This window comes from Schistocerca cancellata, chromosome 1 (genome assembly GCF_023864275.1).
Source record: "Schistocerca cancellata isolate TAMUIC-IGC-003103 chromosome 1, iqSchCanc2.1, whole genome shotgun sequence".
NCBI lineage: Eukaryota > Metazoa > Arthropoda > Insecta > Orthoptera > Acrididae > Schistocerca > Schistocerca cancellata.
Window position 1 is genome coordinate 1,113,474,310 of NC_064626.1, and position 27,707 is coordinate 1,113,502,016.

General features: G+C 41.3%; 1 protein-coding gene across 1 annotated transcript in view; it reads left to right on the forward strand.

Moving 5' to 3' along the window:
- LOC126163063 (uncharacterized) overlaps positions 1-27,707 on the forward strand; it is a 282,388-nt gene that overhangs the window by 228,851 nt on the left and 25,830 nt on the right. The window contains exon 4 of the mRNA XM_049919967.1: positions 16,325-16,497. Within this exon, the coding sequence (XP_049775924.1) occupies positions 16,325-16,497 (173 nt within the window). The remainder of the gene's footprint in view (positions 1-16,324; positions 16,498-27,707) is intronic.

Genomic DNA, 27,707 nt, shown 5'->3' on the forward strand with positions numbered 1-27,707 from the left:
GGACCGTAGCCCAGCTTCATGGAGACGGTTGCGAATGGTCCTCGCCGATACCCCAGGAGCAACAGTGTCCCTAATTTGCTGGGAAGTGGCGGTGCGGTCCCCTACGGCACTGCGTAGGATCCTACGGTCTTGGCGTGCATCCGTGCGTCGCTGCGGTCCGGTCCCAGGTCGACGGGCACGTGCACCTTCCGCCGACCACTGGCGACAACATCGATGTACTGTGGAGACCTCACGCCCCACGTGTTGAGCGATTCGGCGGTACGTCCACCCGGCCTCCCGCATGCCCACTATACGCCCTCGCTCAAAGTCCGTCAACTGCACATACGGTTCACGTCCACGCTGTCGCGGCATGCTACCAGTGTTAAAGACTGCGATGGAGCTCCGTATGCCACGGCAAACTGGCTGACACTGACGGCGGCGGTGCACAAATGCTGCGCAGCTAGCGCCATTCGACGGCCAACACCGCGGTTCCTGGTGTGTCCGCTGTGCCGTGCGTGTGATCATTGCTTGTACAGCCCTCTCGCAGTGTCCGGAGCAAGTATGGTGGGTCTGACACACCGGTGTCAATGTGTTCTTTTTTCCATTTCCAGGAGTGTATCTCGACTGAGCTCGCAGAGCTCAATTTGAAAACGGAGAAATATCTCAAGGTCACTTATTGAGAGACAGTGGTTACGCATTTAGATTGTACTTGTGAAGTCCACTTTTAAATCCGCAAAATTTAGCAGAGCATCGATATAACAGGTCTCATATTAAAACTAGGAACACTGTTGAGAGAAAATATGGCTTGTGGAAGAGAAGATTTCCTGTATTATCTGTAGGAATAAGATACAATTCACAGAAAACATCGCCAAAATTTGTGAGTACGGCTGTGTTGCATAACATTGTCAGGATTATGAGCAGTGGAGAAGCACCAGAAGATACAGAAATTGCTCGACTTCTGAATCAGTAACGTGATGAGAGAGGCCCCAGCATTGAAGAAGATAGCGAACCTGTGCTCTCTGAACAGCAGGTGTATCGCGATGACACAATTCGCCGTGCTATAATTAATGAACATTTTCAGTAAGGTAACATAAGTTCAGAAATTGTTCTGAATAAAAAAATTACGATTATAGTTACGGGATTTCGCCGTATTTTAAATTTTTCCCATTATTTCAGCATGTAATCTATTTTTTTCTGATTTCTAGGGAACATAAAAGTACTCACTGAACTGGGTATATGGTGAGAAATTTGAGGTTGTGGCGTGCCAGGGACACAATTACCTAGCTGCTGCTTTTCTGAGAGACTTTTTTAGTGTGGAACTGTTGATAATTAATTATTAAAGATGTATTTCTCGTACCACATCGGTAGTGAAAGCAATGCAGTACTCTGTTATTTCTACACAGGTTCAGTTTCTGTGTATGTACTTAAATTTGGGAACGAATGACTCTATTACATTTAGAGAGTGTGTGAGTAAGAGCGAGAGGGACAAAATATAATGGAACAGTTCTGTAGTATGTTCACTAAAGATCCTAAACATCTCTTAAATTTTCTACTGTGACAGCAAAGATGTGAATGTCCAACAGTTTTACAATATTAGAAGAACACATTGTTTATTACGAGAAGCTTTCAGATTTGAGATTATTTTACTGCACTTCTGCTCACTATTAGTACAATCTTATTACCTGGATTAGCTTAAAATTGTGAATATGTACTAAACACAAAGGCACAAAATAAATAATCATTTATGTAATAACACAAAATGTCAGTTTGGGATTGTTTATTTGTTAAATTGTTTATGTATTAATCACTACTCTTTGTTTACAATATGATTTGCTTCAAACATAAGCCTGTGTTGCTATAAGGTTGTAGATTTCTAGAAAAATGTTGATGTAGTGACAAACAAACTGTGCAAAGAATTGAACTACATTCTTAATTCTGTCCAGTCATGCCTGTAGCAGCACTTTACACAATATTACGTACAACAGTGCGGCATCAGAAAAATGGATGAAATTGAAGAAAAATTGGTGTTTACAAATTGCCACCAAAAACAAGTTCACATTGCTACAAAATGCATTGGAATTTTATGAGCAATGTCTAATATTTTGGGGATCAGTGCAAGAGCTATAATTAGTTAAAGAGTGTGGTACTTGGGAAGATATGAAAAAGGAACTGTAATGCTGTGAGTTGTCTGTAAGAAGTGTCATATTTGAAGTTATTAGTGAGGAAAAATCGCTTCCTCACTCTGTCATTGATATTGATGCAGTTTTTTCACGTATTCAATGCTCACCTTTGCAGAAGGGAATTCCCCAACATAGCATAGTGCCACTGAAAATTCCCTCACTACAAATACAGTTGTGATAGAAGTTATGGATTGCCATCATAAACATTAGCACATCTCACTATAGCACAAAACAGTGCCCCATCATAGCAAGATGTTACTGAAAAACATTCAGCTACAAATTCTGTTGTGATAGAAGTTATGATTTGACATTATAAACATTAACATGTACAGAGTATTTCTAGAAAAGGCACACAATGTCATGCTGATAACTGCAGAAAAGAATGCCCCATCATAGTAACATGTTACTGAAAATATCTTGCTACACATTCTGTTGTGTAAAAACTATAGGTTGCCATTACAAAAATTAAAAGGTGCAGAGTATTGCTAAAAAAGCCATACAATGCTATTCTCATTATTGCAGAAAAGAGTGTCCCATCATAGTAATGCATTGCTGAAAATATCTTGCTCCTAATTCCATTGTGATAAAAATTGTAGTTTGCCATTATAAAAATTAACAGGTGTAGGGTATTGCTAGGAAAGCCACACAATGCTATTATCACTATCGCAGAAAAGAGTGCCATCATAGCAATGTATTTCTCAAACATGCCTCACTACAAAACACTACAATACAGAGCATTGCTATAAAAAGAGGCACACACGAAGTTATGGCTTGGAGCACTTTCCTTCATAAATTATATATTAGGATATTTCCTAGGATATTTCCGGTATAAATAATGCACACCTTGATTACATTGGGCCTCATGTAGATAACCGTTACAGCATAAATGTTTCAGTTCAAAGTTAGCGTAACAAGGATGGCTTATTATTATTATTTTGTTTCATTAACAGTTTACCTCATTCTAAAGTCATTTAAGTAGAAATGGACACCTGCCATTATGGCTAAAAGCCTGCAATTGACATGTAGCTTACAGTTGCTGGCGTATGTAAACAGAAGAGTTGCTAACCTATGAATTATTTATGAGGTAATCCTGATTTTAAGTGGTTGGGTGAAACTTAGTTCAGTGTCAAATAAGCTGTAAGGAGTTATTAGACGGACACAATTAGACTAGCAACAGTCATCACTAATGGGACAAACAGAGAAAAACAATTTGAATTTAAAAATTTACTGACACAGGAAAAAATCACATGTTATTGGCATTTATTTTAATTTTTCTCTTAGGGCCAGCATCTTTAAATTTTTAAATCTCAGTTCCTTCTTATGTTTTGCCTTCATCATATGTAACTGGGCCGCTCTTCTCGCACACATTTTCAAATACAGTTCCGGAACCTGATGGCCCTGATTTTGCAGGCATCCTGCGACGATGCGATGTATTATTCGGTGTGCAAATGTTTTCTTTGGGTGGATCAGGAGACTGCCGCTGAGTGACATCCACCAGAACATTCTTTGATGTCTCTGTAGTCTGCATTGTGTCGGGTGTGTGCACTCTGACAATTTGTCAACTGAAACAGGTGGTATGTTCTCCCTGCACTGCACTGCACTCCATGTTAACAACATCCACATCCACAATCATACTAAACTGTGCATCGGAATCATACACATTCGTTAATGGTTTCATTGACGACCATCAATTTCAAGCAGTTCTGCCCGATCATGAATCTTGTTTATTTTCGGTTAGCTTCCCCCCACCTGTTTTATAACCTACAACTTTTTCTTCTGCAACATCTTTTCGAAGCCTTCTTTTCATATTTTCGTAATAGGTTTTCAACCTGTCACAGAATCTTTTTGTCACACGTGAAATTAAATAAATGTTAAGTTTTATATTATTTTCATTCATAAGTACATTTTGCATTCTGAGGCGCTTCATTTATAACTGCAATAAAAATCTAAGATATATATACGGCCTTTGTTTACATTTCAGTTCATTAAAAAAAGTGGTATAGGCATGTATGAAGAATACGGCACAGGGCAAAAATCCTATGTTCACAATTTTCAACAAGAAAGCAATTGGTAACCACTGTCACGGTTCATTAGATTTACCGCAATGCGTATTTCGACTGATTCTTTGATAATGGAGTCCCAAAAAGTTGTTGCAGTGACCAAAATCGAAGTTTTGTCGTACTCCATTGAATGTCGGTTAGAAATACAATGTCCCGCAACTGCAGACTTACTGGGTTGGAGTAGGCGAGTGCAACGTTCATGTTCTGTACAGCGCTCTTCCACTGTACGCGTTGTCTGTCCTATATAGGCCATACCACATTGACACGGTATTTTGTAAATTCTCGCCTTCCACAGTAACAAATCATCCTTCACCGATCCCAGCAAATCCGAAAAGGGAAACTACATCAAAACTCACTAGCAGATCTAAACTACTTAAGTGGAGAGCAGACTGGTGTGTCTTCAGCCCTTTTCACAAAAGTACCTCTTGCTGATTCCTTGATTCTAATTGGTCAAGAGTTTGAATCGGACATTACTGCTTTGTTTCGACATACTCTTTCCTCAACTTATTTTATGTTTAACCAGGAATATTTTGGACAGTCTGATGGTGTCGCCATGGGCAGCCCTCTGTCTCCTCTGGTGGCTAACTTCTTTATGGTGGATTTTGAGGAGAGAGCACTTGAATCAGCTGTCTGCAAACCAACTGTTTTTTGGAGATACGTCGATGACACTTTCATAGTGTGGCTCCACGGAGAAGAAAAGTTAATACAGTTTTTTCATCATCTTAACTCCATCCATGAGAATATTCAATTTACGATGGAACTAGAGAAAGATGGCTGCCTTCCATTCCTGGATGTTTTGGTTAAACGGAACAGTGACGGCACTGTGGGGCATTCTGTCTATCGCAAATCCACGCACATTGATTTGTATTTGCATTCTTCAAGTTGCCATTACCCATCCCAGACCATGAGTGTACTTAAGACCCTTGTACACAGGGCACACACACTGTCGGATGAAGAGAATTTGCCTAAGGAACTGGCACATTCGAGGACGGTGTTCAGAGACAATGGGTACTCGACCCGACAAATTAACAGGGCCTTCTCAACTAGAGCCAGGAACCGGGAAGTGGATAAAGAGGACGACGCGCCAGTCCCTAGCTTTTCTTCCCTTTGTCGGAAATATCTCCTTCAAGATAGCAAGCATTCTTAATCATTTTAATGTGAAAGTGGTTTTTCGTCCGCCTTCTAAGATTTCGGATTTGCTGGGATCGGTGAAGGATGATTTGTTACTGCGGAAGGCGGGAATTTACAAAATACCGTGTCAATGTGGTATGGCCTATATAGGACAGACAACGCGTACAGTGGGAGAGCGTTGTACAGAACATCAACGTTGCACTCGCCTACTCCAACCCAGTAAGTCTGCAGTTGCGGGACATTGTGAAACATCCCCTTAGAACAATTACACATGACTGTCCTTAAACTGACGCACAATATTTTTAGCGCAACGCAATCTGACTTTCAATAATCCCTACAAAAGAATGGCCCCAACTAACATTAACCTATACCTTTCACAAATCACTTACCTCACAAAAATCTTCGTTACTCGAACTACTGCAATACAGCGAGCGCCACTACTGCCAGCTAAATAAAAGATTCAAACTACGGAAGGCACTAACTACTGATAGGCATAGTTAGCAAATGAAAGATTTTAATAGAGAACAAACAATGTATTTACCTTAATAGTGATGAAAAATCGTAATATACATAGCAGTTCATGACATCCAGTCTTACAAATTTCAAAACTCCGCCATTTCTCTCCCCACATCCACCACTGCTGGCGGCTCACCTCCAACTGCGCAACGCTACGCACTGTTAACATCCAGCTGCCCAACACTACAATGGCAGACAACAATGCAAACTAGCCACAGACTGCACACAGCACAGCCAGCGATTTTCATACAGAGCGCTACTTAACGTTGCCAATAAGAAAACATAAACAGCCTACTTACAATTGTATTTCTAACGGACATTCAATGGAGTACGACAAAACTTCGATTTTGGCCACTGCAACAACTATTTGGGACTCCATTATCAAAGAATCAGTTGAAATACGCATTGCGGGAAATCTAATGAACCTTGCAGTGGTTACCAATTGCGTAACGCATGGAATCCCGTCATCTCCGAAATTTGCTCGCGACGAAGACGCCAGAGGACTTCAATAACTGCGGCCAGCGATAATACCGACGGCAGCTGAGTACTGCAGTTCCACCAGCGAGGGCGCTGCCGCTGGTCGGTGTGGCCCTTCTGTCTCCGCAATTGCACGCATGCGCGGCAGCACTATCAGCGCACTATACAGGGTGTTACAAAAAGGTACGGCCAAACTTTCAGGTAACATTCCTCACAAACAAATAAAGAAAAGATGTTATGTGGACATGTGTCCGGAAACGCTTAATTTCCATGTTAGAGCTCATTTTAGTTTCGTCAGTATGTTCTTCCACCTACGCTCAATGGAGCACATTATCATGATTTCATACGGGATACGCTACCTGTGCTGCTAGAACATGTGCCTTTACAAGTACGACACAACGTGTGATTCATGCACGATGGAGCTCCTGCACATATCAGTTGAAGTGTTCGTACGCTTCTCAACAACAGATTCGGTGACCCATGGATTGGTAGAGGCGGACCAATTCCATGGCCTCCACGCTCTCCCGACCTCAACCCTCTTGACTTTCATTTATGGGGGCATTTGAAAGCTCTTGTCTACGCAACCCCGGTACCAAATGTAGAGACTCTTCGTGCTCGTATTGTGGACGGCTGTGATACAATACGCCATTCTCCAGGGCTGCATCAGTGCATCAGGGATTCCATGCGAGGTAGGGTGGAAGCATGTATCCTCGTTAAGGGAAGACATTTTGAACATTTCCTGTAACAAAGTGTTTGAAGTCCCGTTGGTACGTTCTGTTAGTACGTGTTTCCATTCCATGATTAATGTGATTTGAAGACAAGTAATAAAATGAGCTCTAACATGGAAAGTAAGCGTTTCCGGACACATGTCAACATAACATATTTTCTTTCTTTGTGTGTGAGGAATGTTTCCTGAAAGTTTGGCCGTACCTTTTTGTAACACCCTGTATAAGCTGGAGCGGAGAATGTCTTCGTCAGTCCCCGTTCGGCTCACCTGAAGATGACTGGCAGTTGTCCAGCCGAAATATCGTGCAATGAAGTTTACGACGACCGTCTGCAAGCCCGAAATCTTTTTGAACAGTTGATTCGCCGGGAAATTCTCAAATTTTACAGCATAGGTGTATTACTTACAATCAGCCAACTGGATCATGTTTGCGTCCATCTTTTTGTTATATGACCTAAATCCGTCTTTTTGCCATTGACTGACTCGTCTCAAGTAGGCTCTTCCATGCTACATGGAACAGATTGTGGTGTCATCTTTGGCCTTCTACTTTGAACGGTTGGTTGACAGTTGCTGACATCTGTCCAAGGCGCGCACATGCCGGTGCGAGTACGTACTTGTGAGGTTCATAAAATTTCCTATAAGAGAAGGAATTTGCTCTGTGTTGTATGGTTTTAGTCAACTGGACCGATTTCCTGGTGTTCTCAGTACCTTGGATTGTACCCATATAAGAATTCAGTCTCCTGGAGAACATAATGCGGAACTTTTCCGCAATAGGAAATCATATTTTTCCTTTAACTGTCAAACCATTAGTGATCACAATTTGTAAATAAGAGATATTGTCGCTCGATGGCTGGGTTCTGTGCGCGACAGTATCATATATCTCGACTGAGCTCGCAGAGCTCAATTTGAAAACGGAGAAATATCTCAAGGTCACTTATTGGGAGACAGGGGTTACGCATTTAGATTGTACTTGTGAACTCCACTTTTAAATCCGCAAAATTTAGCAGAGCATCGATATAACAGGTCTCATACTAAAACTAGGAACACCGTTGAGAGAAAATATGGCTTGTGGAAGAGAAGATTTCCTGTATTATCTGTAGGAATAAGATGCAATTCACAGAAAACATCGCCAAAATTTGTGAGTACGGCTGTGTTGCATAACATTGTCAGGATTATGAGCAGTGGAGAACCACCAGAAGATACAGAAATTGCTCGACTTCTGAATCAGTAACGTGATGAGAGAGGCCCCAGCATTGAAGAAGATAACGAACCTGCGCTCTCTGAACAGCAGATGTATCGCGATGACACAATTCGCCGTGCTATAATTAATGAACATTTTCAGTAAGGTAACATAAGTTCAGAAATTGTTCTGAATAAAAAATTACGATTATAGTTACGGGATTTCGCCGTATTTTAAATTTTTCCCATTATTTCAGCATGTAATCTATTTTTTTCTGATTTCTAGGGAACATAAAAGTACTCACTGAACTGGGTATATGGTGAGAAATTTGAGGTTGCGGCGTGCCAGGGACACCATTACCTAGCTGCTGCTTTTCTGAGAGACTTTTTTAGTGTGGAACTGTTGATAATTAATTATTAAAGATGTATTTCTCGTATCACATCGGTAGTGAAAGCAACGCAGTACTCTGTTGTTTATACACAGGTTCAGTTTCTGTGTATGTGCTTAAATTTAGGAACGAATGACTCTATTACATTTAGAGAGTGTGTGAGTAAGAGCGAGAGGGACAAAATATAATGGTACAGTTCTGTAGTATGTTCACTAAAGATCCTAAACATCTCTTAAATTTTCTACTGTAACAGTAAAGATGTGAATGTCCAACAGTTTTACAATATTAAAAGAACACATTGTTTATTACGAGAAGCTTTCAGATTTGAGATTATTTTACTGCAGCTCTGCTCACTATTAATACAATCTTATTACCTGGATTAGCTTAAAATTGTGAATATGTACTAAACACAAAGGCACAAAATAAATAATCATTTATGTAATAACACAAAATGTCAGTTTGGGATTGTTTATTTGTTAAATTGTTTATGTATTAATCACTACTCCTTGTTTACAATATGATTTGCTTCAAACATAAGCCTGTGTTGCTATAAGGTTGTAGATTTCTAGAAAAATGTTGATGTAGTGACAAACAAACTGTGCAAAGAATTGAACTACATTGTTAATTCTGTCCAGTCATGCCTGTAGCAGCACTTTACACAATATTACGTACAACAGTGCGGCATCAGAAAAATGGATGAAATTGAAGAAAAATTGGTGTTTACAAATTGCCACCAAAAACAAGTCACATTGCTACAAAATGCAATGGAATTTTATGAGCAATGTCTAATATTTTGGGGATCAGTGCAAGAGCTATAATTAGTTAAAGAGTGTGGTACTTGGGAAGATATGAAAATGGAACTGTAATGATGTGAGTTGTCTGTAAGAAGTGTTATATTTGAAGTTATTAGTGAGGAAAAATCGCTTCCTCACTCTGTCATTGATATTGATGCAGTTTTTTCACGTATTCAATGCTCACCTTTGCAGAAGGGAATTCCCCAACATAGCATAGTGCCACTGAAAATTCCCTCACTACAAATACAGTTGTGATAGAAGTTATGGATTGCCATCATAAACATTAGCACATCTCACTATAGCACAAAACAGTGCCCCATCATAGCAAGATGTTACTGAAAAACATTCAGCTACAAATTCTGTTGTGATAGAAGTTATGGTCTGACATTATAAACATTAACATGTACAGAGTATTTCTAGAAAAGGCACACAATGTCATGCTGATAACTGCAGAAAAGAGTGCCCCATCATAGTAACATGTTACTGAAAATATCTTGCTATACATTCTGTTGTGTAAAAACTATAGGTTGCCATTACAAAAATTAAAAGGTGCAGAGTATTGCTAAAAAACCCATACAATGCTATTCTCATTATTGCAGAAAAGAGTGCCCCATCACAGTACTGCATTGCTGAAAATATCTTGCTCCTAATTCTATTGTGATAAAAATTGTAGTTTGCCATTATAAAAATTAACAGGTGTAGGGTATTGCTAGAAAAGCCACACAATGCTATTATCACTATCACAGAAAAGAGTGCCATCATAGCAATGTATTTCTCAAACATGCCTCACTACAAAACACTACAATACAGAGCATTGCTATAAAAAGAGGCACACACGAAGTTATGGTTTGGAGCACTTTCCTTCATAAATTATATATTAGGATATTTCCGGTATAAATAATGCACAACCGTTACAGCATAAATGTTTCAGTTCAAAGTTAGAGTAACAAGGACGGCTTATTATTATTATTATTTTGTTTCATTAACAGTTTACCTCATTCTAAAGTCATTTAAGTAGAAATGGGCACCTGCCATTATGGCTAAAAGCCTGCAATTGACATGTAGCTTACAGTTGCTGGCTTATGTAAACAGAAGAGTTGCTAACCTATGAATTATTTATGAGGTAATCCTGATTTTAAGTGGTTGGGTGAAACTTAGTTCAGTGTCAAATAAGCTGTAAGGAGTTATTAGACGGACACAATTAGACTAGCAACAGTCATCACTAATGGGACAAACAGAGAAAAACAATTTGAATTTAAAAATTTACTGACACAGGAAAAAAATCACATGTTATTGGCATTTATTTTAATTTTTCTCTTAGGGCCAGAATCTTTAAATTTTTAAATCTCAGTTCCTTCTTATGTTCTGCCTTCATCATATGTAACTGGGCCGCTCTTCTCGCACACATTATCAAATACAGTTCCGGAACCTGATGGCCCTGATTTTGCACGCATCCTGCGACGATGCGATGTATTATTCGGTGTGCAAATGTTTTCTTTGGGTGGATCAGGAGACTGCCGCTGAGTGACATCCACCAGAACATTCTTTGATGTCTCTGTAGTCTGCATTGTGTCGGGTGTGTGCACTCTGACAATTTGTCAACTGAAACAGGTGGTATGTTCTCCCTGCACTGCACTGCACTCCATGTTAACAACATCCACATCCACAATCATACTAAACTGTGCATCGGAATCATACACATTCGTTAATGGTTTCATTGACGACCATCAATTTCAAGCAGTTCTGCCCGATCATGAATCTTGTTTATTTTCGGTTAGCTTCCCCCCACCTGTTTTATAACCTACAACTTTTTCTTCTGCAACGTCTTTTCGAAGCCTTCTTTTCATATTTTCGTAATAGGTTTTCAACCTGTCACAGAATCTTTTTGTCGCACGTGAAATTAAATAAATGTTAAGTTTTATATTATTTTCATTCATAAGTACATTTTGCATTCTGAGGCGCTTAATTTATAACTGCAATAAAAATCTAAGATATATATACGGCCTTTGTCTACATTTCAGTTCATTAAAAAAAGTGGTATAGGCATATATGACGAATACGGCACAGGGCAAACTGAAAATCCTATGTTCACAATTTTCAACAAGAAAGCTTCCGTTAATCTCATAATATTTAGTTAACAGGAGTACAGTATTGTATTTTTAATTTAAAGCAAACAAAACCATTCCAACCGTAAATGTACATATCCCTGTCACGTATTTCAGTGGTACGCCAATAACACTTTCAAATTTAAAACTAAAAGCCATTGTGTACAGTATCCTATATTTACGATGAACCCAGAAATGTTATTAATTTATGAGTAATCTTACCAGGAGTAGAATTAAATTGCGCCTCCACATGTGACCACATTGCCTGTTTTCCTTTTAAACTGCAGTCGTCAGTTTTCTTATTTTCAAGAACGGATGCGTTTGCTCCCACCAGTTCAAGAAGTACATCTATCTCGTACTTCGAGAAATCAGGCGTTCTTTTTTTTATTCTCCATTATTCTCCAAACGAACGAAGAGATCAGTAACACGTTGATAGGTACATATAAACACTTCGGCTTGTCGACGAAACACACGGCAAAGGGAGCATGTGTAGTCACTCATCAGCGATTGTCTGTGCAATTTCATATTTACTAACATCTTTGAATCACGAGGTGACGTTCCATTGCGATGTGCAGAGCTTACAGCGGTCAAATGCACGGTTGGCTGATGACGGTTTGCTAACCGGTGATTAACGTTGGTGCACTGCAGAAACATTTTAAACACGGTTTACTTTTAACCATGATCTCGGGACCTTGGTTATCGTGCTTTTTGACCGGGGTTGGTGTACTCGGCCATTAGCTGCTGATGGTTGAAGAACATACTGCAACAAGTTGCATATGGATAACAATGGAAGACTTGGCCGTGCAAACATTCCAATACATAAGGTACCTGACCTATTAAAAGAAGAAGTCCGGAAAGCTATAGCTAATTAAAAAATAACATAGCACCTGGACCTGACATTATTACTACCGAAATGAACAAAGCGTCTGGATATCTGGGTTTTGAAATCATGCATGAGATATGTAACAGCATGTGGAATAACGGAACATGGAAGAAGACTGGACCATGTCAGTAATGATTATTTTTTATAAGAAAGAAAGTACACAGTAGAGATGGGCAAACTGAAACACGTAATTGTTTCGAAACAAATGAAACAGTAAAATGTAATGTTTCGATACGCTGTTTCGAAACAGTGAAACAGTTTGTGTTTTGTAATCTAATAAACACATTTTATCATCTTGAATGTCTGCTGTATACGTACGTCCATATAAACACAAATGAGGTGCGAGAGCGCTAATCATGTCGCAGAAAGTATGAAACTATCACCTAGGCGTCTTGGCAGTTTCGTATTTCCTGCAGCAAATGCGCTGCTTTCGTGTCTGTGACTTTCATACTTTTCAATTGGCTGAGGACAGCCACAGCCGAAGACAGAAGAACCACCACGAACGGAACTGGAGGTGGGAGCAAACTGCAGAAACAACGTATATGCTACTGGGATTCCCACATTCCCTTAGTATGGGTAATATACCCATCCTGCTAATTTCCATACACACAAAGGGAATCATTGTGGATAATAGGCACAGTGACTATAGACTCACAAATAACGCCAAATAATTCGAACATATAACAAAATATAACAGCAAAGAATTTGTCTTTTAAGGTGTTTCGAATCGTTACTATAAATTCACCATGCTTCCCAGCCCTTCCCGTTCACCATTACACTATCAGTGATATGTCAAACAGATTGCTTGCAATTATACCTACATCAAATTTATGTATATGTCTAATAACGGTCACTCTACGCCTTTTTTATTCAAAATGTTGTGGGCTTACTTGCGTTTCTAAATATGATTGCTGTACATGAACAGAGAAGCGTATGTTATAAAAAAGTGTAATTTAACTGAATGATTTTCACATATTTATTATTTTAAATGTGAATAGTATGCGTTGTTTTATTGTTTGGTTAGTGTTTATAAAGCAGATGTTACGCCATTTAGGAATAGGACAGTCAGCTAGAAACGAAGCTTTATTTCCGGATATCTTAAGCTTCATGCTATTGTTTGTCAAAAAGATTTCGACACTCTTGAAAGTGTTTCATGAAGTGGTATGTTGTGTTTCAGTACCTGTGCCGAGCCCGAATCTCGTCCGACACAGAGCGGAATGAAACAGCACTGTTTCGATACATTTAGTCCGTTCTAAGCACAGGTGGACTGAAACAGCCTTATTTTGAAACAACGATACAGTTTCTGTGTCTGTCTCGAGATCGAATCTGGTCCGGTTATCCGAGACAGGGGCGGAATGAAACACCACTGCTACGAAACAGTGAACCACAGCCGTTCCGAAACACTGAAACAGTTCCACGTATCGATACACTGTATCGAAACATAGAAACAGTGGCCAAGTCTAGTACACAGCGTTCTGAGAACTACAGAGCCATTTCATTGATTTTTCATACCAGCAAGATTCTTCTAAAAGTAATCCCTAAACCTTAAGAACGCATTCTGATGGAGATATACCACTAGATCAATCTGGGTTTGTTCATTATGAAAGAACATAAAACAAGATTCTCAGATAGTTAAAAAATGGAGAGATTCCATACAACTTTAGTTCTCTGTTTCTTGGGCTATAGCCATGCTTTTGACAGTGTTCGATTGGGAGATCAGTGGTGTGTGAAATGGGCGCTCCTGAGCACCTTATTACCTTTATTAGAATCCTTTACTCTGATAACAAGGCAGTAAACAGACTATATAACACTATTTCAAGACCTTTTGAACCATGTGTAAGATTTAGACAGGGGTCCAGTCTATCACCTTCTATTTAACATCTATAGGGAATATGTCATTAGAAAGAAAAAAAATCTTTACAGTTGGATTGGTGGGATTCGAATTGGGGGCCGAAGAATCAATAATTTCAGTTTTGCTGATGACACTACGCTGTGTGCTGAATCGCAAATGGAACGAATGAACTACTGGATAGGGTCAAGACAGAAAGTGAGAAACTTGCGTTGTTAGAAAAAAACCAAGATCATGATAACTGACAGAGTCGAGTCACTACCAGTTACTGACGTTTTGTTGTCAGAATACGAATAAGTTAATCACGTTGTCTACCTGGACTCAATAGTTCAGAAAGAGGGTGGTTCTGCACAGAAAATACGGCGCAGAGTTGTTCTGGGTCAGAATACTGCATCGAAACTGACAGTGGTTCGGAAAGACCAAGCCCTAACCAGACATAGTAAATCGAAAGTGCTGAAATATCTGGTGTTTGCTGGTTTCCTTTACGGGACGGAAGTGCGGACAACAACTGGAGGGACCGCAGAATGGTCGATGCTTCTGAGGCGTGTACATGTAGGAGGTTGCTGAGGATATCATGGATGGACAAACGAACCAACAAATCAATCCTTCAGGAACGCAGGCTGAAGAAGACGTTGTCCAGTATTTGTTTCCAGCGAAGGCTGCAGTTCTTTAGTCACATAGTTCGACGAAAGAGGATAACTTGGAAAAGATGACCATCCAAGGCAAGGCATCTTGACTTCATTACCTCCATTACTCGCCAAGCGATAGAGGTGGCATCTATGACAATGAAAGATTTTTTGTCATACCTGGATCCTATCACCGTTAGACAGACATAAACGCCGACTTTGGCATGTAAGCATAAGAAATATAGACACAGGGTTGGGTGGGAATACGTTCTAAAACAATTTTAGATAAGGGTCGCTGTAATGGTCGGTGATCACGTTATGTGAGGATCCCTATTCAGGTACAGAAGTGACACATAATTTCGTATGTCATGATGGCCCCTTTGCACTAGTTTCCTCACGTATGGGCCTTTTGACCAAGTTTTCTGACTCAGTCACTCTCATCATTGGCAGTAAGAAATGAGTTTAGTGTTATTGAATGAGACATATGAAGCCCTTCCTAGGGTAGTGAGGAGATGCACTCGATTTACGAGGATCCTGTTTTCATATCTCTATTTCTTGCCTTCATTACCTCCATTACTCTCCAAGTGAAAGAGGAGACATCTATGACAATGAAAGTTTGTGTCGTACCTGGATCCTATCACCGTTAGACCGATATAAACGCCGAATTCGGCAAATAAGCGTATTGTTTCCAGCGAATGCTGCAGTTCTTTAGTCACATAGTTCGACGAAAGGGGATAACTTGGAACAGATGACGATCCAAGGCAAAGTGGAAGGGAAACGATTTCTTGGAAGACCAGCAAACGATGGATGGTCCACGTAAGGGAGAAGAAATACCAAACATGCAGCCAGCTACTCCGAGATGCAAAAGACTGGGAAAAATGGAGACAGGCTGTTAAGAGGTTGGTGTGATGGGTCATTAACGTTCAAAAGTGAAAGACGGAGCATTGATGATGATGACCCATGAATTCAGAGACTACTAGTTGTTGAAAATCCATCCTGTTCTCCATCTTTGGCGCCCTCTGACCTTCACTTCTAAAGTAATTTGTGACTTGAAAGCGTTTTGAGTCTAATATTTAGAGGTTGAGGCTATTGTATAATATAGTTTTACGGGGTTTCCAGAGCTGCACTGCAGGGATGAAATTTATTCATCGGAGAAACGTTGGACAGTCTGCACTGACCAAAAAGGGGGTATTTGGCCTAGAAACACTGCCTTTCAATGACAGGTCGCAAAATTTTCTACCTGAAGTCATAACGGAGAAGCTTGGTTTTTTTTTAAATGGATACCAGTTTCAAAGCACCAGCACAATATTTATTAATATCGGTTGGGTCTTCATGTACATGTGTTCAAATACTTTGTAGATTGCCGTTGAAATGATCTGAATCGGTTCCACAACACTTGTGAAAAATTTTAATTTTTCCATTCACGTTTCAGCAACGTGGGTTGAAAGGAACACCAGTGAAGATGAGACTACGGAGAACACAGAGGAGCTGAAGAACTGTCTGTCAGATACTCAGAGGGAAAAATTTACTCACTTCTTCACTCACCTTTTGGATACGGACAGAGACAACAAAATATCAGAACAAGACTTCGATCTTCTTAGCGAGGTAAGTTTAGTAGTTAAACATTTCTAAACTGAATAAAATTCAACATTTTCTAACAATATTCATCTATTTGCCCTCTTACATACTTAAGCCCAATTTATAGAGAATTTTAAACAAAATATTTTTCGTTAGCAGTGATGCACAGCTTCAATGTATTTACAGAACCAAATTCTGCAGTAACATGTATTGATTTCAGCCAGAACGTTCCGGTCAAGCTGCTATCTTCAAGTTACACACAAATTAACGAAAATGTAAAAGATATAGTACATGTCAACATAATTAAGGTGAATCTTTGCATGCAGCAGATACTCACGCGTATCATTACACGAGGTTAAAAACCTTGGAGTCATGTACATAATTTCTATCAGTTGCAGCACCGTATGAGATAGTGAAAATTCCAGAATACGTAAAAACAATTTAAAAATCATAATATACATATTTACACAGTTTATAGATACACACAAGTCTAACGCGCCTAACTGTCACTTTTATACGTATCCATTATCTTATATATTTCTGTATCAGTCTCTAAGGGCGCAAATTGACAGTTGATTTTGTGACTTGTAGACGAACGTATAACACAACGGCTATTTGAATCTACGGCAGGTAGTCATGCATAGTTTTTAATGTCCTTTTGCATACTCTAAGTTTAACTACTCTATTCAGAAGCTGCAACTGATAACAATTATGTACTTGATGCCAAAGAACCTTCCTTTAACTTGATGTAATGGTATCCGGGAGTATCTCCTAGACACAATAGTTTACCTTAACTATTTTGACTTATACTATTTCTTACAAATCTTTGTTAATACGAGTATTTATGTGACTTGAAGATCGTCGCTTTAATGGCTCTCCGTTTTTAAATGTACATTACTGTAGCTTTTGATGTTTTCATGATGCCATTTTTTAAATTTCAAAAGCAGCCTATATTTAAAAGAAAAATTTTACTGTGAATTGCCGTACTAGGTATAAATCAGAGCGTAAATCCGCAGACAACAAATGTTAATTGAAATGCGCTATTGCTAATAAAAGGACAATGCCAGAAGTCTTCAGTCACTACAGAAACAAAATATCATATTAGGACATATCCCTGAATTCTAAGAAATGTTGAGGTTACTAGTACCTACAACATTTTTCGGGGTCATTGCTATGCATTGAACAAAAGCACAGTGAGCCGTTGATCGAGGCGTCTGTCATAAACGCAACATGTGAAACGTCCCCTTTTGAACATTTATACACGACTGTGCTTAAACTGACACACAATATTTTTTTAGCGCAACGCAATCTGACTTTCAATAATCCCTACAAAAGAATGGCCCTGACTAACATTAACCTGTACCTTTCACAAATCACTTACCTCACAAAACTCTTCGTTACTCGAACTACTGCAATACGGCGAGCGCCACTAATGCCAGCTAAATAAAAGATTCAAACTACGGAAGGCACTAACTACTAGTAGGCATAGTTAGCAAATGAAAGATTTTAATAGAGAATAAACAATGTATTTACCTTAATAATCATAATATATATAGCAGTTCATGCCATTCAGTATTACAAATCTCAAAACTCCGCCATCTACTGACACACAATATTTTTAGCGCAACGCAATCTGACTATCAAAAATCCCTACAAAAGAATGGCCCTGACTAACATTAACCTATACCTTTCACAAATCACTTACCTCACAAAAATCTTCGTTACTCGAACTACTGCAATACGGCGAGCGCTACTACTGTCAGCTAAATAAAAGATTCAAACTACAGAAGGCACTAACTACTAGTAGGCATAGTTAGCAAATGAAAGATTTTAATAGAGAATAAACAATGTATTTACCTTAATAATCATAATATATATAGCAGTTCATGCCATTCAGTATTACAAATCTCAAAACTCCGCCATCTCTCTCTCCCCACATCCACCACTGCTGGCGGCTCACCTTCAACTGCGCAACGCTACGCGCTGTTCACATCCAGCTGCCGCTGCCCAACACTACAATGGCAGACAACAATGCAAACTAGCCACAGACTGCACACAGCACAGCCAGTGATTTTCATACAGAGCGCTACGTAACGTTGCCAATAAGAAAACATAAACAGCCTACTTACACATGGTCGCGCAAAGCTGTCCAGTCTCCGGTGTGCTGGCCGGCCCCACACAGCTGTGACTCCTTCAATGATGGAAGATGCAGACAATCTCATTCTAGGTATCGATGGATCACAATGAAATACCTTTCTCCTCAAGTGGACGGCTCTGTTGGTAAAACTGATACACTGGCCTACCATTTGGGGTACTCAAAGGTGTTTGCCCGCTGGCTTCCTCGCCGCCTTACAGAAGACTATAAAGCGACAAAGGACCATACGTGCGGCATTGCTTGTGCGTTACGAGGCCGATCGTGACCAGTGTTTGTTGAACATCGTCACAGGCGATGAAACAGGGGTTCATCACTTCGAACCGGAAAGAATCGGCAACCCCTGGAGTGGCGCCACACCACCTCTCCTCCGAAGAAAATGTTCAAAGTCGCACCCTCAGCTAGTATGTCATGGCGACGCTCTTCTGGGACTCTGAAGGGTTTATTCTGTTTGATGTCCTCCCTCACGGTGCAAATATCAACTCTGAAGCGTGCTGTACTACCCTCACGGAATATCAGGAACTATTTCAGCGTGTTCGTCGCCACAAAAATGCCAACGCCATTGCCTCATACAAGTCTGTACACCCGAGAGCAACTCACAGAACTTCATTAGACTGTTCTTCCTCAACCACCCTACAGCCCGGTTCTCGCACCTTCCAACTTCCATCTTTTGCCCCAATGAAGGATGCACTCCACGGGTAGCAGTACGGGAGGTTATTGATGCAGCAAGACATTGCCTCCAACTTCTATCAGTAGAGTGGTACCATGCGAGGAAACAGGCCCTCCGAGTAAGGTGATCTTACTCCGTCGCACTGAACGGAGATTATAATGGAAAACAGGGTTTTGTAACCAAACTCGGGGGGAATAATATGTTTTATTGTATTCCTGAATAAAATCAATCTGCTTTCATAAAAAAATGTGTTTTATTACTTACTTAACACCCCTCGTAACACAAACATATCCTGTGTTGTCGTTGGTGATGGTCGTTGGGAGGGTGGCGTTGACAAGATGAGTGACAACTACTGTAGCATAACTGACAGCGACATACAGGAGCTGTTCTGGGCATCATGGTGTGACGAAACGTAGTCGTATCGAAAAGTGTGGAATACATCCAAAACACCATACAATCTGTTCTGTAGCCATTCCTACAACGTCGGATAAATACGCTCTTCAGCTCTTCAGGAAGGACAACACCCATGCCCACAGTCCTTCCGCGCTTCCCCAACAGCACGGTGACCTGGGCAGTCCCTCATTTAGAAGTTGCGTGATATGGGACAATATATCGTATTATCTGCACTATCTGCAACATACCTGATCAGCGCAAAGTGGTACACCTAATGCGAGATTTTCTGCTGTGTCAATCTACAGGGCTCGTAACACCCAGTTATCGAAAGAAACTAAACGAACCACACCACGCAGATGTTATGTAACAGTGAAATGCCTAAAATTTAATCGTTGACGCTCTAACCAACGTTTACATTAATCCGTATCACCAGCTCGTTCTCTTGTTCTTGTTGCTGACTCTCAATCACGGAGTTCTGGGTTTGATTCCCGACCAGGTCGGGGATTTTCTCCGTTCGGGACTGGGTGTGTGTGAGTTTCTCATCATTATCATAACCGACGCGCAAGCCGACGAAGTGTTGTCACATAAAAGAAGACTTGCACCAGGCGGCCAGACAAGTCGGAAGGGATCACCTGGCTAAAAATGCCATACGCACATTTCATGTTTTCACTGATCTGTATGAGCCATGCATAAAAAGTGGAAAATTAAGAACTGTGATGTGTGTATGTTTTTGTGTGTGTGTGTGTGTGTGTGTGTGTGTGTGTGTGTGTGCGCGCGCGCGCGCGCGCGCGTGCGTGGCGCGCGCGCATCCAGGTTCAAAATGGTTCAAATGGCTCTGAGCACTATGCGACTTGACTTCTGAGGTCATCAGTCACCTAGAACTTAGAACTAATTAAACCTAACTAACCTAAGGACATCACACACATCCATGCCCGAGGCAGGATACGAACCTGCGACCGCAGCGGTCGCTCGGCTCCAGACTGAAGCGCCTAGAACCGCACGGCCACTTAAGCCGGCAAACCATCCACACACCGTCCGGCACACCGAACCTCCACACTAATCCGCCGGGCGGATTCGTGCCGGGGACCAGCACGCATTCCCGCTCGGGAAGCAGCGCGTTAGACAGCACAGCTAGCCGGGTGGGCGCATACAGGTTAAAGTTTTGTGGACGAGTACTGTAAACAATAATCATGATTGTATAATACACTGACGTGAAAAAAGTCATGGGATACTTCACAATATCATGCAGGTCTTCTTTCTGCCCAATGTAGCACATCAGCTTGACGTGGCATGGAGTCAACAAGTAGTTGGAAGTCCCCTGCAGAAATATTGAGCCATGCTATCTCTATAGCTGCACACAACTGCGAAAGTGTTGCTGGTGAATGATTTTGTGCACGACCTGACCTTTCGATTATGTCCCATAAATGTTCCATGGGATTCACATCGGGCGATCTGGGTGGCCAAATCATTTGCTCGAATGGTGTAGAATGTTTTTCAAACCAGTCGGGACAATGGTGGTCCGGTGACATGGCGCATTTTTTTTCCATAAAAATTCCCTCGTTGTTTGGGAACATGAAGTCCATGAATGGCTACAAGCAGTCTCCAAGTAGCCGAATGATCGGTGCAGTTGGACCAGAGGACCCAGTCCATTCCATGTAAACATAACGCGCACCATCACTGTGCCATCACCAGCTTGCACAGTGCCTTGATGTCAATGTGGATCCATGGCTTCATGGGGTCTGCGTCTCACTTGAAACCTACCATCAGCTCTGACCAGGCCACGGTTTTCCAGTCGTCTGTTGTCCAACCGATATGGTCACGAGCTCAGGAGAGGCGCTGCGGGTGATGTCGTGCTGTTACCAAAGCCACTCGCACCAGCCGTCTGCTGTCATAGCCCATTAAAGCCAAATTTCGCTGCATTGTCCTAACGGATACGTTCGTTGTAAGTCCCACATTGATTTCTGCAGTTATTTCACGCAGTGTTGCTTGTCTGTTAGCACTGTAAACTCTGTGTAAATCCAGCTGCTCTCGGTCGTTAAGTGAAGGCCGTCGGCCACTGCGTCGTCCATGATGAGAGGTAATGCTTGAAATCTGATATTCTCGGCACACTCTTGACACTGTGCATTTTGGAATGTTGAATTCCCTAATGATTTCCGAAATGAAATGTCCCATGCATCTAACTCCAACTACCACTCTGCATTCAAAGTCTGTTAATTCCCCTCATACGACCATAATAGCGTCGTAAACTTTTGTACATAAATCACCTGAGTACAAATGACATCTCCACCAATGCACTGCCCTTTTATACTTTGTGTACGCATTACTACCGCCATCTGTACATATGTATATCGCTATCTCGTGACTCTTGTCACCTCAGTGCATGTGAGATGGTTGTATTAGTGGCATCAAACAAAAAAAATTTAAAACATCTCCTGACCAAATACTAGAAGGGCCTTACGTGAGACATTATCTTCCAAGACAGTATCTGACGCCTCTGATTAGCAAACGAAGAAGAGATACAACCAGATTATCGAGCATCATTCTTGATTAAATCCTTAATTTATTCAAGTTTAGCGTAATGAGAACAGATGGTGACCTGTCCGTCAGATAGGTACGTTAAGCTTCTCACTTCCGTCGCTGCTTTTCGATTAGATGAGACTGTGTGCCGACACAGAGTTCCTCATCTCCCTTCTTTCATCCCGCACTCAAGCTTAACAACCCAGAGACAAAAGTACAATACAGGAGGCGCGAATCATGGTCATCCAAATGACACTGATGAAGAGATAACACACAATGTTAAGAAAAGGAAAAGAACTTAAATCTAGCGTTTACATTGAATTCGTGTATTTAGGGAACTGAAAACGACCAGCATATATACAGGGTGAGTCACCTAACGTTACCGCTGGATATATTTCGTAAACCACATCAAATACTGACGAACCGATTCCACAGACCGAACGTGAGGAGAGGGGCTAGTGTAATTGTTTAATACAAACCATACGAAAATGCACGGAAGTATGTTTTTTAACACAAACCTACGTTTTTTTAAATGGAACCCCGTTAGTTTTGTTAGCACATCAGAACATATAAACAAATACGTAATCAGTGTCGTTTGTTGCATTGTAAAATGTTAATTACATCCAGAGATATTGTAACCTAAAGTTGACGCTTGAGTACCACTCCTCCGCTGTTCGAGCGTGTGTATCGGAGAGCACCGAATTACGTAGGGATCCAAATTGAACGGTGATGGACCTTAGGTACAGAAGAGACTGGAACAGCACATTACGTCCACATGCTAACACCTTTTTATTGGTCTTCTTCACTGACGCACATGTACATTACCATGAGGGGTGAGGTACACGTACACACGTGGTTTCCGTTTTCAATTTCGGAGTGGAATAGAGTGTGTCCCGACATGTCAGGCCAATAGATGTTCAATGTGGTGGCCATCATTTGCTGCACACAATTGCAATCTCTGGCGTAATGAATGTCGTACACGCCGCAGTACATCTGGTGTAATGTCGCCGCAGGCTGCCACAATACGTTGTTTCATATCCTCTGGGGTTGTAGGCACATCACGGTACACATTCTCCTTTAAGGTACCCCACAGAAATAAGTCCAGGGGTGTAAGGTCAGGAGAACGGGCTGGCCAATTTATGCGTCCTCCACGTCCTATGAAACGCCCGTCGAACATCCTGTCAAGAGTCAGCCTAGTGTTAATTGCGGAATGTGCAGGTGCACTATCATGCTGATACCACATACGTCGACGCGTTTCCAGTGGGACATTTTCGAGCAACGTTGGCAGATCATTCTGTAGAAACGCGATGTATGTTGCAGTGCTCTCCGATACACACGATCGAACAGCGGAGGAGTGGTACTCAAGCGTCAACTTTAGGTTACAATATCTCCGAATGTAATTAACATTTTACAATGCAACAAACAGCACTGATTACGTATTTGTTTATATGTTCAGATGTGCTAACAAAACTAATGTGGTTCCATTTAAAAAAACGTAGGTTTGTGTTAAAAAACATACTTCCGTGCATTTTCGTATGGTTTGTATTAAACAATTACACTAGCTCCTCTCCTCACGTTCGGGCTGTGGAATCGGTTCGTCAGTATTTTATGTGGTTTACAAAATTATCCAGCGGTAACGTTAGGTGACTCACCCTGTATATTGAAGCGCCAAAGAAACTGATATGGGCATGCATATTCAAATACCGAGATATGTAACCAGGCAGAATATATCGCTGCGGTCGCCAACACCTATATAAGATAACAAGTACTCTGGAGCAGTTATTAGATCGGCTACTGCTGCTACAGTGGCAGGTATCAAGATTTAAGTGAGCTTGAGCGTGGTGTTATAGTCGGCGCACGAGCGATGGGACACAGCATCTCCGAGGTAGCGATGAAGTAGGGGTTTTCCCGTACGACCATTTGACGAGTGTACTGTGAATATCAGGAATCCGGTAAAACATCAAATCTCCGACATCGCTGCGGCCGGAAAAAAATCCTGCAAGAACGGGACCAACGACGACTAAAGAGAATCGTTCGACGTGGCAGAAGTGCAACCCTTCCGCGAATTGCTGGAGATTCCAATGCTGGGCCATCAACAAGTGTCACCGTGAGAACCATTCAACGAAATATCATCGATATGGGCTTTCGGAGCCGAAGGCCCACTCGTGTATCCTTGATGACTGCATGACACAAAGCTTTATGCCTGAGCCTGTCAACATCGACACTGGACTGTTGATGACTGGAAACATGTTGCTTAGTTGGACGAGTCTCATTTCAAATTGTATCGAGCAGATGGACGTGTATGGATATGGAGACAACCTCATGAATCCATGGACCGTGCATATGACCAGGGATCTGTTCAAGCTGGTAGAGGTTCTGTAATGGTGTGGGGAGTGTGCAGTTGGAGTGATATGGAACCTCTGATACCTCTAGATACGACTCTGACAGGCGACACGTACGTAACCATCCTGTCTTTATCACCTGCATCCATTCATGTCCATTGCGCGATAGACTTGGGCAATTCCAGTAGGACAATGCGAGATCCCACACGTTTATAATTTCTACAGAGTGGTTCCAGGAACACTGTTACGAGTTTAAACACTTCCACTGGCCACCAAACTTCCCAGACACTAGCGGTTCTGGAGCTGCAGTCCGGAACCGCGGGACTGCTACGGTCGCAGGTTCGAATCCGGCCTCGGGCATGGGTGTGTGTGGTGTCCTTAGGTTAGTTAGGTTTAAGTAGTTCTAAGTTCTAGGGGACTTATGATCTAAGATGTTGAGTCCCATAGTGCTCAGAGCCATTTGAGCCATTTGAGCTTCCCAGACATGAACATTATTGAGCATATCTGGGATGCCTTGCAACCTGCTGTTCAGAAGAGATCTCCATCCCCTCGCACTCTTGTGGATTTATGGACAGCCCTGCAGGATTCATGGTGTCAATTCCCTCCAGCACTACTTCAGACATTAGTCGAATCCATGCCACGTCGTGTTGCGGCACTTCTGCGTGCTCGCAGGGGGCAACACGGTATTAGGCAGGTGTACCAGTTCGTTTGGCTTCTCGGTGCATATCTATATATACACAATAATGTGTCTTTCTGCCTATTTATGCGTAATATGTTACATTTATTTATGCTGACGGTCAGTTGCCAATCCCTGCACCAAGCATCGGTCGTCTGCAGGTCTTCCTGCATTTCGCAACAATTGTTTAGCGTTGGTAATTCTCTGTATATTGGGTTGTTGCATACGTTCGTAGGGTTTTTCCACATGTTTTATAAACACGACAGATACACGTAAGACAGACTTCAGTCATCAATAATACATTCTCCTTCACAGTTTACAATAGTCTGCCAACGCTGGAGTAATTTTTCGATTCTACGACTGTAGAAATCACGTGGTTTTGAGGCGAAGAACTCGTCGAGCCATGTTCTGGGCGCATTTTGATTCGGAAAGGAAGGTTATCCGAGAACGGAAAAGGTGGAAATCTGAGTGCGCAAGATCAGGTGAATAAGATGAGTGCGGAATGACTTCTCAACTCAATTCCTATATAGAGTTTTTTATCAATCTAGCAGAATGAGGACTGGCATTATAGTGGGAGTAGCAACGATTCACGTAGTTTTCTTGGTCGTTGTTCTTGGGCTGCGTCTGCAAGACGTCTCAGTTGTCGACAACAAATGTTAGCAATGATGGTTACACATCGGCGAAGCAACTCGTAGCACACCATTCCGTCGCTGTTTGTCCAGATGCATAACGTTATCTGTTATGGATACACGTAGGTCTTCGCACGGAGACTTGTTGCTTTGTTTGGACCAGGCATTTCTTTATTTTCCTTATGTTAGCATAAAGACGCCATTTCTCATCACTAGCAACTATACAGGATGGGAATGGTCGGTGTTTCTCACGAACCAATTGCTAACGAGCAACATAGATGCACATATCGCCACCTGCAGATTTTTGTGATTTTGGCTTAGAGCACGCAGTATCCATACATCCGATTTTTTAACCTTCCCCACTGCATGCAAATGTTGCACGACGGTGGAGTGACACAGTTCATCACATCTGTCAGTTCTCGAGTACAATGACGTGGATCATTGTGCAAAAAATGCATTTAAACGATCTTCATCAAATCCCAAAGTTATTCCTGAACATGGAGATTCACTAATGTCAAAACGACCCTCATTCAGACGAAAAAACATTTCCTTGTCGTGTTCTGCCCCATGGCATTATCCCCATATATGACGCAAATGTTTATATCTGCCTTTGCTTCTATTACCCCTCTACTGAAGTCCAACAGAAGAATATGTCGGAAATGTTCCGATTTCTCCACTTGTCACTGCGTTTTGTAGAGTCCATAGTTCCACTTACTTTCTCCAAACGACAGTTTTTAAACTCAGATAGCAACGGTGAACTACAAATTAAAAAATGACAACCGATAAGTAAACTCATAGCAACCGCAATACATGCAAAACAAAAACCATACGAACTGAGGCAGCAACCTAATACAACAGCATCATCCTCATAGAACTTCAAATGTTAACCACAAGCTCGTTTATCGTTTAGTGACAAGTAATGGTCCACTAACACTACTGGGAGTTCCCCCGAAGTTACTTTTACGTGTGAAGATTTCTTTCCTTTGAGTATGACATATTTGCCAGAAACTCTTCAGTCCTGTCACGCAGCTGGTCTGACATTCCGTGCGTTCGCATTTTGTTCATTAGGGGGCAGTGTGGATCCCTATCGAACGCCTTCCAGAATTCAACGAACACGACATCTACCTGGGCACCGGTATCTACCGCTTTCTGGGTCTCGTGGACAAGTACTAATATGCAACCTGCAGTAATAAATCATGCATCTTAATTTCGCAAAGCATACAAAACTGACAGGCGCGAGAAGGATAAGGAAAAGGAACATAATGTAAATAAGGAAAATTATCATGCAAGTGTACAACTTAATGATATACAGAGAACAACAGAATAGGAATGCTTACACACTTTCTGCCATCACCGTAGCTCCAACTGAAATTGATTCGAAAAGATGGATACTTATGTTGCAAATCATCATGACACTGCACATTCTGGCCGAATAGGCCCATGGTTCGATAGCAGCGGTACCCCATTATAAGATGAAGTTTTTCCACCATTCATCAGTTAGGGACCGTTTCACGTTGGTGGGAGAAGCTTTGATGACTGAGATCAATATTTCTTAAACTGTATGATATCTTATACCAGACATTAAACTACTAGTCATTGTCGTTTTTATTTTCATTTTAGTTAGATTATCCGTTACATTTACAATTGAATTTTCGGACGACAGCAGCCTTCAAAATAACCACATCAATCAGTTTCTTTCACTGTAAATGTAGCAATGATAACGGACGCGGTTTTATCCGACTTTTTTAAACCTGTGAATCTAAGAGTGTGCGTTTCACAGCCAGTTGTCGCAAATAATACGACGTGTAGTGGCACGGTATGTTACTTACAAGGGGTAGCTCGACCCGAAACATAAATA